The sequence below is a fragment of the Tursiops truncatus genome, chromosome 1 (assembly GCF_011762595.2).
Source record: "Tursiops truncatus isolate mTurTru1 chromosome 1, mTurTru1.mat.Y, whole genome shotgun sequence".
Taxonomy (NCBI): Eukaryota; Metazoa; Chordata; class Mammalia; order Artiodactyla; family Delphinidae; genus Tursiops; species Tursiops truncatus.
In genome coordinates this window covers 129088704-129104144 of record NC_047034.1, presented here as the reverse complement: position 1 = coordinate 129104144, position 15441 = coordinate 129088704, and the positions used below count along the sequence as shown (strand labels likewise).

The following is a 15441-nucleotide window of genomic DNA, read 5'->3' as shown; positions in this document are numbered from 1 at the left end:
AACAATTCTAAAGACTTCTAGATGTACAATGTCGTAATTAATTTGATGTACAGAACCTTTCTCCATATGCCTCACCCCTCCTTTCAGATGCCAGGATGTCTTGCCTTAGAAAATGTTTTAAACCACACTTTGCCTTTCTTTCCTACAGAGCAAGGCTAAAGAGCTGCCTCTTTCTGCTGTACGTTTTATGGAAGAATTGGGTGAATGTGCCTTTGGAAAGATCTATAAGGGCCATCTCTATCTCCCAGGCATGGACCATGCTCAGTTAGTTGCTATAAAGACCTTGAAAGACTATAACAACCCCCAGCAATGGACAGAATTTCAACAGGAAGCCTCCCTGATGGCCGAACTACACCACCCCAATATTGTCTGCCTTCTAGGGGCTGTCACTCAGGAACAACCTGTGTGTATGCTTTTTGAGTATATGAATCAGGGGGATCTCCACGAGTTCCTCATCATGCGGTCCCCACATTCAGATGTTGGCTGTAGCAGTGATGAAGATGGGACTGTAAAATCCAGCCTGGATCATGGAGATTTTCTACACATTGCAATTCAGATTGCAGCCGGCATGGAATACCTGTCTAGTCACTTCTTTGTCCATAAGGACCTTGCAGCTCGCAATATTTTAATCGGAGAGCAACTTCACGTAAAGATTTCAGACCTTGGGCTTTCCAGAGAAATATACTCCGCTGATTACTACAGGGTGCAGAGTAAGTCTTTGCTGCCTATTCGCTGGATGCCCCCTGAAGCCATCATGTATGGCAAATTCTCTTCTGATTCAGATATCTGGTCTTTCGGGGTTGTCTTGTGGGAGATATTCAGTTTTGGACTCCAGCCATATTATGGATTTAGTAACCAGGAAGTGATCGAAATGGTGAGAAAACGACAGCTGTTACCATGCTCCGAAGACTGCCCCCCAAGAATGTACAGCCTCATGACAGAGTGTTGGAATGAGATTCCTTCCAGGAGACCAAGATTTAAAGATATTCATGTCCGGCTTCGGTCCTGGGAGGGACTCTCAAGTCATACCAGCTCTACTACTCCTTCCGGCGGAAATGCCACCACGCAGACAACCTCCCTTAGTGCCAGCCCAGTGAGTAATCTCAGTAACCCCAGATATCCCAATTACATGTTCCCGAGCCAGGGTATTACACCACAGGGCCAGATTGCTGGTTTCATCAGCCCACCAATACCTCAGAACCAGCGATTCATCCCCATCAATGGATACCCAATACCTCCCGGATATGCAGCATTTCCAGCTGCCCACTATCAGCCAGCAGGTCCTCCCAGAGTGATTCAGCACTGCCCACCTCCCAAGAGTCGGTCCCCGAGCAGTGCCAGTGGGTCGACTAGTACTGGTCATGTGACCAGCCTACCTTCATCAGGATCAAATCAGGAAGCAAATATTCCCTTACTACCACACATGTCGATTCCGAATCATCCCGGTGGAATGGGTATCACCGTTTTTGGCAACAAGTCTCAAAAACCCTACAAAATAGACTCAAAGCAACCATCTTTGCTAGGAGACTCCAACATTCATGGACACACCGAATCTATGATTTCTGCAGAACTGTAAAATGCACAACTTTTGTAAATGTGGTATACAGGAAAAACTAGAAAGTCGTAGAAAAGATTTATATTCAAATGTTTTTATTAAAGTAAGGTTCTCATTTAGCAGACATTGCAACAAGTATCTTCTGTGAAGTTTAACTGTGTCTTACCAACCAGGGCAAACACCAGCCAGAAAAAAAACATTGTGGGATTAACACTCCATCAGGGTGTAGGCCATGCCACTGGGATTGGTACATCTGGTTTCAAGTACTGAAAACTGCAAACCAGTGAAGAGGAAACGAACCTTATGACGAAGTATCAAACCAAAAAGGAAAGTCAAACGGTGCTTTGTGTATTCACCTTTGGCTGCCATGACTGTTCTCTCCCCAAAATGTATATACCATAGCATTTGTCTACCTGCTGTCTTTTCTTCAGGACAGATGTTCAGGAATTATGTTGATTCAATTTAGACTCTATGCATGTTTGTATGGAAGTGATGTTCAGAATCAGTGAGGAAACTTTAGGCCAGATTTAAAATCCCAGATGGAAATGAGCCATAAGTGTAAGTTTCCCTGAAGCCTTCTGCACAGTGGGGCTTCTTTGGGAACGTGAAAAGTGTGCCTCTTTGTGAGTCTCCTCTGTTGATCATGAAGGCTTTTTCCACAGTGTGTTTACACAAGCCCTTGAAATAACATAGGGCATCAGATCATAAGGCTAGATGTGGATGCTGAAATTGACCGCTGGTTGATAGTTCACTGTGTTGCATTAGAAATGAGGCACCAAAGGCAGCACAGTCAGGAAAATGGCCCCTTGGCCTCGATCAGCATCCATGGGAAAGGAACAAGGGTTCCCATGGGGACAGCCTCACAGGAGCTTCCCTGGACCAATAACATTGAAGAATAGGGGTGTGGCTACAGACCAGCCCATCCATGCTCGCATCCTCCTGCTTATGAGCTGTCTAAGGTATGGGGGTGCATATGATCAGTGGACTCTGGGGAAGGAGGAAACCCTCTGACACCAGTATCTAGTTAATTTAAAGTTTCTCTCACTTTTTTTTTTTTTCTGATCTGGAAATGTTCACAGATTTTATTCTAGCACCAAGAGTTATGACAATGTATTCATAGTGTTAGTTGGAATCCAAAGACTGTGAATTCTATTTGCAAAATGTTACAGTATTTTTAAAAAAACAAGTACTGAGTTCTCACTTCAAAGATAACCATGAACTGAAATTTTTAAGCTGGTAACTAGAAGCAACGTGATCATTTTTGCCTTAGTTAGAGGAAGGAAGGTATCAAATGTGCACCTCATGCCTTACCTGCTAGCCATCTTCTGCCAAGTTTAGAATTCTTATGGGTTTCAAGTTCTATATAGAAAGGAATGTTATGATTGATTTTTCTCCTGTTAAAAGAATAACTCATTTATTCTAAGAGCAATGTCTCAAAGTCTCATTTTTTTATTTTACAGCTGAAGAGACTTATAAAGAGACTTACAGGATATAAAGTAATTCCTGGAAATGATATTTGATGAGGAGGATGTAAGAGACTTAGAAGCACGTTGACATTTCAATTTTGTAAAACAAAAAATTCAATTAGGATGAGAAATCAAAGAAATATGTTTACCAAAATGTGTTGCAATTTTTCCCAAACACTGAATCTTCAGACAACAAATGTGGACTTATAGGTACTGTGAACGCAAAGAATTGGCTATATTCAGATTTATTCAGAAATAAATTAAGACATATTTTTATGGCATAAATAAGCTGATTCAGAAGTTACATTTCTTAACTTTAGGTAGAGGAGAATATTTGTATCCTTTTGTTGCTATGCAACTGTTTAATGATGAAGATTCAAACCACAGTTTTGTATATCATACGACAATCAATTGTTTTCCAAGAATATTTATTATTTTAAGTAAACACAATTTCAGTGAACCTGAGTTTTTCTAGGAGTCCCTTAAAGGGAAAGTAGCATTCCATGAGCCAGTAAGATATCTACTCTGGAAAAACATTACTATGGGTAAAAAATAAATTCAAATTAGTTTTTTATAAAGAACTATAACATTTATTTTAAACATTTTATAATTACTGAAGTCATTAAGGTGAGCGAACTAAATTTCAAAACCACTTGTAATAATGTATTTTATAATAGCACTGTGATACTACATAACACAGTCCCTTTTGTATTAAAATAGTATTTTTTTCACAGACTGAAAAATATCTTTTGCTTTGTGGACAATGTTTTGTAAGATGACTTTATTTTCAGATCTTTTCTCTTTTTTGCACAAAACTATGTTTATGGTTTGTATCACAGAAGTGAAATATATCTCTGCATTTTTATAGCTGGTCTGTTTCCTTGTTTCCTTTGTTTGTTTTTAACTCGGTATAGATTTTCTTCAAATATATAATGGCAGTATTCAGATATCTCGCCCTATCATATCTTTCCTTATTTTCACTGCATGCATTTAATCACTGTATTACTTAATGTTTGATTTGTTATTATGGGCATTTCAAATAGACAAGCATGGAATTGTAATGACAAGAAGCTTATTTTATACTGAGGATATATGCATTTGTATTTCACACACCAGAGATGATATTAAACACTGATTATTTTATGCTGCTGTTTATTAAAAATGTTTACCATAAAATATTATTTCCTGAATATTGCTATCATGGAGGTATTTGGGAACTTTAATATTATCTCTCCTAATGTTTGACATTTCATAGAAAGAGGAATCATAATTCGTATTTACTGCTATTTCATTGAAATGATTATTTTTAAGTAAGTTTTAAAATAGACTTGGACATTCTTTTGCTAGTGACCATAGGTGGAAGGCAGAATCCCAATGACTTTATGACCATATATCACCCACCTATATATGGCAAGATTCTAATTTTTAAAATCAAAATAATATATTGAATAATTACTTAACAATCAAATGTAATGTGAAAATTGGTTTTTAAAGTTGCATCTTTTTCTGCCTTGATGTTTCCATGTGAACTTAGACATCAAAAATCATCTTAGAATTCTGAAGAAGAAAAAGCTGTGTACATCTTATGTTCAACTTAGACTCCAACCATATTGATAAAATAAAAGAAATGTGGCCATTTAATTGTCACAGCTTATCTTTATGACCTTATTTGCCCAAAAGAAAGAGCTCCCCATCTGGCGATTAATACACACTGTCAAGGAAAATGAGTATCATTATGAAAGTTCAAAGAACTTGTCCATTTCTGCTATTTAATACAGAAGGGGATACAATAAAACCTTCAGGGCCTTATCCATCTGTTTTAGGTACAGCTCTTGTCACCGCCTCAGCGATCAAACTCAATAAAGCAATCACTTCACATGGCAGTGAGATCGGTGTCAGGCTGGGTTTCTCCCTCTCACTTGAATTCCTCAATCTGCCCTTCACTCCCATTTCCTTCTTATGTCTCCAGGCTCTTCCCCTCCCATCATCCCTAACTCAACTCTGTGATTGGGGCCTTACCCTTAATTCCTTAATCACCAACATCTGCAGGCTCACAGCACCACCTCGGATAATACCTCCTACACACCACTCAATACTGATTAAAGATGGGCTCTTTATCTACACACCTTCAAAGACGGTTACCTATCTCAGGGGTTCTCAAAGTGTGGTCCCCAGACCAGCAGATTTGGAACTTGTTAGACATGCAGATTCTCAGGCCTCACTTCAAAGTACTGAATCAGAAATTCTGGGGTGGGATCCAGCAATAAGTGAGAATTACAGGCCAGCCTAAAGGCCTGGGAGTGGAAGGTGGGAGGATGGTCATTTACATCCTTAGCAATGTGTATATAAACATTTAAGAACATTTCAGCCACTTTAGTCCCCTTAAAGGTAGTCAGGTTTTACTTCATCAAAAATTCAACACTAAAAACTTTTGCATTAACCATTTGGCAATTGGTTATATTTTCTGTAGTTGTTCACTTGGATAGAAAAGTAACAGCACCTAGATTTGCCAAGAATATACTCCTTGTCTAGTTCACTCAAGACCACATTGTTGGAAGGTGACCAAAAGCTTTTTCTTTCATATGGACAAGCACAAAAGAGTTGGTCTCTTAGTGTACCTTTTTTTTTTTTTTTTTGACTCCTTGCATTGCTGATTAACACAACTAAAGGAACTCTCCTCTGCTTTGCAACTTGAGGTCAAGGATAGGCTAGTCCTTCTTGGGAGGGGGGAAGGCCCAGCTCCCAGTAAACAGCAAGCAGAAGCAGCTGCAGAGGCTGCCCGCCTCCCCTGAGCTTCCTGTGACAACCTGACCCAGTTGGCTGCATGCAGTCACCTGTGGCTGGTCCCACTGTGTTCCTTTGCCAGCTGCAGTCTGTCAGTCCCCACTGGCTGGCCTTGAGTACTCCTCTGCTCCGCTGTGCTCCCCTCTGCCTCTGGAGGGCGGAAAGCTCTGGGGGAGGTACGAGAGGTGAAGCTCAGACTCTTCATTTATAGAGCATTTTTTTCAACCAAGAGTTCAAACGCTAAGGAGGAAACGCTATATTAGAGGAGCAGAAGGAACGAGGGAGCACACACATAAGAGGAAAAGTTTTGCTGCTACAAGATGCCTGCACCTGAAGTTTGTTACCATAAATGCCAAGAGTGTTAGGAAGCTGTTAACTCAGAGGAAGGAGAGCCTTACAAACCATCAAAGCACCCAAGGTCAGCATAATCCTCTGGGAAATTAGGCTGGGAACGCTTCAAGACAGAGCCGTACAGGGAGAAGAAGGTCTGCTTACCTATTTATGACTACTTGGATCCTAGGCACCTATGAATTGGTTATTCACACGAGGACTATGACATTTGCTGACCAGGCGGACATGACACTGATCCTCACCCAAGTGACCAGGTTAGTAGCTGTTCTTATCCCAAAATGGTTAAATTAGGAGAACGACTCCTAAGATCAGATAGGGCATTACTGTACTTACATGTACTTACACTTGTTAAAAGGTCAATATCTCAAGAGCTCAACATGCTGAAATAAGGGGATATTCAATTTGCAGGAAAGTGGTTCTAAAGGTCAAGCTTCATGGACCTATATTCTTGAATGTAAATTCAAAGACACACACGAAACTACAGAACTGGCTGCACAAAGACATAGATTAATGCTCAAGCTCTCCATGGCCGTAGAGGCACATGTAATTTGCAACAGAAATAGGTGGAGATCAGGCTCCATTCTATGACACGTGCTCCTCAGCCATTGCAGCCCTTGGGCGTTAGGGATGTAACTCCAGTTATCATTGGGGTCCATCCTAACACAGTTCCCTGAAAGGTTTCTTTTGAGTCTCTGCCCCTTAGAATCTCTTGAAAGGAGTTGCAACTCCCCAATGGCATGATCTAGGTAGTTTACTAAGAGTCAACCTGATAAGACTAAAACTAATATTAAGGCAAATGACAGTTTAGGACTGAATTGTACTTCCAGAGTTCACTCTGGAAATGGAGTGTATTAGTCAGCCTGGCTGCAATAATAACTGCAAAATCTCAGCAGCTTGCCTTGTAGGAGCCAATGTTCATTTCTCACTCATGTCAGTCAGCAGAGGCGGGGCAGCTGCTGTAGCTGCTCCCAGGTCCCTGCAGGACACACCGTTCTCATGGCACAGGGGAAAGAGCAAGAGGCAGAACTGAAACAGTCACTCATAAAACTCGCGCTCAGACATGCTGTATATCACGTCCACCTCTCACGTTCTCTTGGTCAACACAAATTCTGAGGCCAAAGCTGACCGTAGGACATGGATGAATCTTGACCTACTGAGAGGCACCGCAAGCCACACCGTCACAGTCAGGGGCAAGGAGGCAGAAACTTCTTCCAGGGAAGGGGGTGAATAGTTGGGAACAATAACACAATCCCCAGCCCAGCTGAAGCCCTGAGTACATAGAGTCAGTATAGCAAACCCAGGACACCAGCGCCCTTGTCTCTTGTGTGTGCGGCTAATCACTCACTGGTGCTCTTCCCAGCTGAGCTCAGAGTTAGCCTGAACAGTTTCAACATGCTGCTCTAGATAACCTACTAATCAGTCAAGAATGGCACCAGGAATGAAACTTATTAGCCAGCCCTACAGTAGGGCAACAGCTGCCAGACCTGGTCATTATCACAACGGTCTGGGGAGATTTTAAAAATTCTAAGTTCTCAAGACCACCCCAGAATGTGCCATAAAAGTGACCATAAAATCTATAAATTCCTCAGACATAGCATCTGACACTATATCCACCGCCCGCCCCCCCCTTCACGGACCCTGGATGAGGAGAATGGCGCAGGCACATGTACTTTTCAACTGCTCCAGCCCGTGATCCGGATGACCTTGAGTAAGTAAAGCAATCTCTACTTCCTTATCCGTAAAACGGTATAAATGTAGCACAGAGGTTGAGAGTAAAGGTTCTAATGTCAGACAGCCTGGGTTTAAATCTTCCCTTCACCTTTTGGTAACCATGTGAATTTACACAAGTTACTGAACTGCTGTTTCTTCATCTGAAAATGTATCCACTTCATAGGATTGAAGCTAAGTAACGTACATGAGTTGCAGAGAAGACTGCCTGACACAAAAGTTCTCAAAAACATAGTATATACAATTTTATCCGTTTTCTCTAATACCTGTCTTTCAGAGTTGATATAAGCATTTAATGAGAACATATACAAATATATGAGAAGTATCTGCCACATAGGAGGTGCTCAAAAAGTGACAATGTTGCTATCATTATTCAATGTGTTTTAAACAATTTTTATAAAGCGATACATTATTTTCTAATGTGGTAAAATATTTAGAGCACAAATATCCTACTTAATTATTCATGCACATGCCATAACGTAGAACACTCCATACTGGTGCCAGTGAAGTGGGAGTGGGCTTAACCCATGAATGTTTCATCATCTCCCTTCAAACCACCCCTAATAAACACACACTAAGTAAAAACAGCTTCAAGACACATCGCTAAGCTATCCGTAAACCATATGTCATCCCTTACACCCCCTCCAAGCTGATTGCCACCTCAAAGCTTCTCCCATGTTGAAATTCTGGAACTCCCCAGGGGGCAACTGAGAGCGCTATGCAGAGGTATATTAAAAGCTTGGTCCGCCTTTGTAGATATACATGTGAAAGAAGCCTAGAATAATTATATCCTTTAACCAGTTCCCCTGCCCCCAACACACACACACACACACTTAACAGTCACAGTCGTACTTAGATATTATGAAATGCATTATCTCTCAGTGATTGGTGTTCCCATGTTGGGAACAAAGTGAAAGGAGACATGATTCTCCTAAAACACTTCAGCGCAAATAAAGTACCCAAGCAGGCACTGCATTCCTTCATCATAGGCATTGCTAATATCCTCTCCTGATGTAATTCTGGGCATGATGTTTCAGAACTATGATTACGAGGTCTGGGCACCAGCCTGCCATGAAAAACAAATAGACACAAACCTTTAAACACCAACTCCAAAAACAAACAGCTGTTACCAAATTGTCTACGCAACTCCCACCCTAAAAAGGTTCTTGAAGCCCAAGCTAGGATAGCCAGGGGTGCCAGTTTACCAGGGATTATGCCAGTTTTAGCCCTGAAAGTCCTTTTTCCTATGAATTCCCCCAGTCCCAGGCAAACCTGGACTCTGGGTCGCCCTAGCTAAAGCAAAGAAGGTGAAATAAAAGCCAGCATGTACTGATTTTGTGTCCCCCTCTGTTAGGTAGACACAAATATAGATATAAATAGTGATCCATGGGCCCCTGCATCTCAGGTACCTGACAGGGAGAGAGCAAATTATTTTACAGCTAACAGAATTCTGAAGTTTGGGGGAGCCTGCAACTGCAAGTTTACAAAGGGGAACCAAGTGTTTCTTTGAGCCTAGACTTTTATAAGCTAAAATAAAATTTTTAAATGAGAAATTTCAGGAATTCAAGTCACTGAACTATGCTGCCTACCTCTTTCTTCCTGTTTGATCTTTGAAGATTAGCATTCAGTATTTTTCATGACATTTATATTGAGGAAGGAATATAAGATTATTAAAAGCAGAGAAACTCAATATTGGGAACACACATCAAAAGGTCTTCAAGACAAAGAAGGGATCATATGATTTGAAACCAGAGTTACTAGAAGCATGTGTGCTGCACTTCATTTTCTAGTTAACAGTGTAACATACGTCAAAATATGATTTAAAACGCTTCTCACAGCTGAGCTGACATTTGGCGATCCTCAGCCTTCTTTTGCTCTTGAGGATGGGGGTTCAAATCCAAATGAGGTTAACACTTTGTACTGGTACATATTCCTGGTGGATGAGAAAAACAGTCTTTTAGTTTAAGTAAAACGAAAACATCTGTTGCACTCCTGAGGGAAAGAATTGTTTTTAAAAAGAGGGGGAGGGGATTCTTGGTTGTTAAAGCTGGAGATGGCCTCAGTAACTTTGCAAATGTTTAATAAAATAGACTGTCAGGTGCCTTGCTCACCGAGGATGATGAAAACTTGTGCATGAGCCTTGGTTCACTTCAGTTTTCAGGATGCCATACCCATGTTATCCCCTAACCCTGTCTAAAGCCATATGTTAATGTCTATCAACTGGTCCCAAGTTCTTTCCACACTGAATCAGGTAAATCCAGCTCAGTAAGTGACTGACCTTGTGCCACGAAGCTTGTCTTGGTCAGTAGCTGTGCACTCTGCGTAACAAGTAGTATAAGTTAGCTATTGCTGCATAACAACATACCACAGACTTAATATCTTTAAACAATACCATTTATTAGCCCACAACTCTCTCGGTCAGACCTCGGTATGGCATGACTGAGGGTCTCACAAGTATTGGCCAGGTTATGTTCTAATTTGAAGTTCAGGTCCTCTTCCAAGCTCATGTGTTTGTCCCACAATTCAGTTGCTATGGTTGTAGGACTGGGGCCCTGATTCTCTTGCTGGCTGTCAGCCAGCAGCCCCTCTCAGCTCCTAGAGGCTGCCCAAATTCCTTGCCTCCTGGCCCCTTCCATTTTCAAAAGTGTCGACAGAGGATCTCCCTCACGTGGAATCCCTCTCATGCTTTCAATTACTCGCCTTAGGAAGAGCCCAGTCCCATTTAAGGGCTCACCAGATTAGGTCAGGCTCACCCAGGATAATCTCCCTTTCTTAAAGTCAACTATGCCACATAAGTCAACTTAATCACAGGAGAAAAATCTATCATATTCACAGTCCTGAGGATTATGCAGGGGGTGGAGCTCTTGGAGGTCATCTTAGAATTCTGCCTACCATAAGAAATATAATGCAACATTTCTCTTTTCAGTCCTTTGTACTGTAGTGCATAGTTTCTTAAGCTTTTTACATCACAGGCTATTATTAAAATGAATGAATTCCGTGGCCCCTGTTCTACCAAAAAAAAAAAAGTCTATGTGCACACACATACACATAGATATACAGACACATACAAAGTTGTCCACAATTTCAGCCACCCTACCCAAACCCTGAGAAGTCAATCCACATTTAAAACTCTGTAGATGGAGGCAGAATAAGCTGGAGAGATGAAGGGGATTCCTTGAAGTATTTTAAGCAGAGAATTACATGATCACATGTTTAGTTTAAATAATTACGGTCAAGTTTTATGACAGGAAAGTGTGGAGACAGGGAATATAGTATAAAGATGTTCTGTGTTCTAGCAAGAGATCGCAAGGCTGTGCGCTTGGGCACTGGTGGTAAGGTGTGAGAAGAAGCTAGAAAAGCAGCAGGTCTTGGTAAGTGATTAAATGTAAGTCATGAGGAAGAGGAGGAGTCAGAGCGAACTTCAAGTTTCCAGCTTGAGAAACTGGGTAAAACAAACAGGATAGAAGGCTGCTTGAGAGGATGGGCGGTAATGAGTTTATTTTTGGATATTTTGAGTTTGAAGTGTCCTTGAGACAGCCTGGTGAGAACCAGGCAGCTGGGTATACTAGTCTGAAGTCCCAAGGAGAGGGCAAGGCTAGCAATAGATTTGAGGGGTCATAGGAGAATATACCAGCTTGATTTTCACTGCACTAAAGTACCATATGTATAACAATTTCTAAAACTTCAGAACAAAGAATGCTTTAATTTTATCTTTCTCTCTTACTTTAACATAATTTCTCCTAGAGTAAAATTTTACACAAAAAAACAAAGGAGTCTGCATTTATTATCACAGTTTTCCCCTATCAGAGTAGAAGGAGGGACCACAGGGCCACCACAGTATCATCAAGAAACCTAGTTAATATCCCCAAATTGGGTCCATTACTTTCTCACAGAAGCAGCCCTTTCTTCACTTTCACCATCCATTGCCAGTCCTACATAAACCCAAGTGAAAATCTGATGGCATCCGAAGGAGAGCCCCCCAAAATTCAATCTCAGGTCCTAGTGGATATTTTAATAGAAAAAAACCCTTTGTATTCAGTTCTATGAAACACAGAATCAAATCATTTTATTGTGCCAAATGTCAGTAAAGTTAAGATGTTGTTGGGAATGTCTAAGCTACCCTACCTGGACATGAAATTGACCATGGGAACCTTCTAAATGGTCTCCTGCACAATCCATTCTCCACAAGGCAGCCAGAGTAACTTTGTAAATGTAAAGCAGAGCATGACACTCTCATGCTTAAAGCCATTCAATGTTTCCCATTTCTATTCAAATAAAACCCAGACTTCTCACCGTGTAGGGCTCCATCCTAATCACATCTCCGCCATGTTCTCTCAGGCCCTCCCTGGTTCCCTTTTGAAGCCTAGCTTTTTCTTGACTGAGAACAATTGTGTTTTCCTCTTCCCGGAACTCTTTGCCCTCAACATTTCTTATAGCTGGCTCCTTCTCACCTTACCTTTCATGTATCACCTCAAAGTCTGCTCCTGACCAAGGCCTTCCCTGACCACCATTTCTAACTCTTAACTACCTACTCTCTATCACATTACTGTTTTATTGTCTATATACACTTGTGATCTGAAATTATGATTTTTGTTTTGTACACTTGTTTTAGTTTTGTATATTTACTTACTGAATATGGAGCCAAAAGGGCAGTCACTTCATTATTGTTCCATGGCATATGAGAAGTGCTAAATAAATATTTGTGGAATGAATGAACTAATTGAACTCATGTCCTGTTTCCATAAAATTAGTAAATAAATAGTAAGAAAAAATAGCACTCTGAGCAGGGATGCCAGTTTCTGTAGTTGACACCGTCAGATTAAAGCCTTTAAGTAGCTCACAGTGGGCTGGAGAATGCCATGAGCAATTGTGATACAGCCTGATAAATACTAACAGGGTCCTCTAGGATCACAAGAAAGGAGCCTAATCTTGTCTTAGGGGATTCCATAAGGAATCATAGGCAAAGGTAAATGTGAACGATGAGTGAAGGAAAAATGTGGGGAGGAAGGATGGAAGGAACGTCGTGAGTGTCTAGACAGAAGGGTCTAGCAGCAGGTGCAAAACTCTGCAGCAAGAGATGGGAATCTGAGAAATTTTAAGTAGTTCCCTGTTGTGGAGCATTCTCCCAGAGTAACTGCAGGATTCGATGACATAATAAGGTATGCGAACATATCGTGAACGCTAACGTGCCATATAAGTTATTATAAATAAGTGCAGACCTGTACTACTGGTCACTTATTACCTGATGGTTTCTGATATTCAAAGAAAAAGTAAACATTATTTCGGAGGACTTCGAGTGAACGCTTCTCTGACTTACAGACTTCCATGCTAGATCCTCTGACTTCCCCCCTCCTTCCCCCCACCCCAGCTGGGTAGAGTCAAAAAGTTGGTGGAGTTCGCTGGCGCACGGGCAGCGGGGGTGGAGGGGGCCTCAACAACGACTCTCATTGGCCTTTCAAACTGAACCGGTTGGACGATTGGCTGCGGAGGTGTCCAGAGGCCGTCCTACGTCGCTGATTGGATGAGGAGCGGAGAAGCTCCCACCTCCTTCACTCTAGACCCCCCTCGGTCCAGTTGCTTGGCAACCGATTGGCATCCTCCGGCCGAGCCGGCACCCAGTTAGTTACACCTGTGAAGCGGAGACAACAAAGGGCTACGACCGCCCTACGCTTACGCCTTTCACGCCCACTTCACGCACAAGCAGCACGGGTGGTCCCAGAAGCTCATCCAGGTTTGCCTTCAGATGGGCTGTGGGCTGGCCCTGCAGTGACACACCGCAGTTGAGAAAGTGCTCACGTCTTCCTTCTGAAGTCCTCCTTCGGAAGAGTCAGAGGAGAAAAAAAGTCACTGTTATATGTCCAACTTAGAGCCACTTATCTTGGGAGCACGCAGCGTTCTGAGGCTCGGTCGAGAAAGCGAGTAACTTATGTCAGTTAACTAGGTGCGGGAAGGTGACCCATAACCTCAGACACCTGCCTCAGAGCGAACCCTAGGAGTGCGGGGACAAGTGCCAGACTCTGCTGCCTTATCATGTACAGCAGAGCCTACATCTTGCTGCAAAGAGAATTCCAAGAGTTGAAGAAAAACAATTATGAGGTGAGTACTGGAGACCTGGAGGGTGTGTTTCATTGGAGTACCAATTTTTAAAAGCAGTTTAATCTGTGTTTATTCTATAAGGCATAATTTAGTTAAACATACTTTGCCACTACAGACTTGTTTAATGAACCTATTTCAGTATAATTATCTGCTTCATAATAATAACAACTATTTGCACTTCATGATAATAGTTAACAATATTGAGCACACTATGCTGAGTAATTTATGGGCATTTAAGCCCTGAATATCAGGGTCCATCAGGTAGTAAGTGACTAGTAGGTCCAGGGTTGCACTCATTAATTACAATACTACAAAATAAGTTCGTAGTATTTTGTTTTACCTACCAGAAACCTAAGCCGCAGAAAGGGTCAGTAAATATTTGGCCGCAGGATTCCATCACAGGGTTTTCTACTACTTCCTGTCTAGAGCACTTTTTGCCAACTTCTGTCACATATAATACAGAAGCACCTTTCCCTTATAATTTTAACACAGAGCAAGGCTTTGCCCCGAATGCCACCAATGAGGTTTCAGTGTTCATAGGCTGTTCAGTGGTTGTCATAGGCTGTTTCATCACATACAATATGGAGAATTTAAAAATGGAAGGGGCGAGGGTGTACTTAGAAAGAATAGAAAGCCGTGCATAGAAAGAGGGTGTAGCATGCTTACCAACAGCTGCATAGGGTGTAGTTCAATGGCATTGCTCTCTTTTCACTCCTGCCGTAGAAGTATTGCCTTAACAGGAGATGTCGGGAACAATTATTGAGTTCAACAACAAACATTCGAGAGGTATGAAAGTAACATTTGATGTTGTTTCTGCTCCACCTGAATTTTGTGGCTTTCTGTTGAAAGAAAATCTGTTGAAGGGAGAAGTGTTAGGTAAATATAGATAATGTAGGTAATAGAGATGTAATGGTTATCCAGACTAGCACTTAACATACCTAATAACTATGTGGTTGCTCAGAAGTATTTATCGACTATATTTAAGTGTATTTCTCAGCATAACCAATAACCTTATTCTATGAAATCCATTCTTGTCCCTCCATTGGAATAATGCCTCAAGTGTAGGAAAATTTTATTTTTATATATGAGCATAATTTTAGAGTTGTGTTTTTCTTAATGAAAATTTTCTTACTTCATGGCTTATATAGCATCCATATGGTTTTTAAAATCTTTGAAGAAATGCAAGCTTTCCAACTATTTCTTTCATTTTGAATTTGAGTCTTAAATTGTCTGTTGTCTTACATAGGCCACACATTCTAGTCTTGACCTTACTGTCCCACTTGTGATTTGCACACTACACTACTGATTTATTTAAAATTTGCTATTGCATGTTTTTCTGGAATCTATCTTCTCTGTAATAAGGCGATATATAACACCTTCCCAAAATCAAAAAAAAATTATCAGAAAAAGAAAACGTAGAGCTTTTGGAATTCATTGTAATCTAATATCTGATTTTCCAAG

The 15441-nt window shown here is 41.2% G+C and overlaps 2 protein-coding genes across 5 annotated transcripts in view; both read left to right on the top strand.

The window, feature by feature from the left end:
• The window catches only part of ROR1 (receptor tyrosine kinase like orphan receptor 1), a 409060-nt gene extending 404952 nt beyond the window's left edge, over positions 1-4108 (top strand). For both annotated transcript variants that reach the window (XM_073788849.1, XM_019920148.3), the window contains exon 9: positions 149-4108. In XM_073788849.1, the coding sequence (XP_073644950.1) occupies positions 149-1576 (1428 nt within the window). In that variant the 3' untranslated portion in view covers positions 1577-4108. The remainder of the gene's footprint in view (positions 1-148) is intronic.
• Positions 4109-13484: 9376 nt separating this feature from the next.
• UBE2U (ubiquitin conjugating enzyme E2 U) overlaps positions 13485-15441 on the top strand; it is a 68797-nt gene continuing 66840 nt past the window's right edge. For all 3 annotated transcript variants that reach the window (XM_019919309.2, XM_073788677.1, XM_019919310.2), the window contains exon 1: positions 13485-13980. In XM_019919309.2, the coding sequence (XP_019774868.1) occupies positions 13915-13980 (66 nt within the window). In that variant the 5' untranslated portion in view covers positions 13485-13914. The remainder of the gene's footprint in view (positions 13981-15441) is intronic.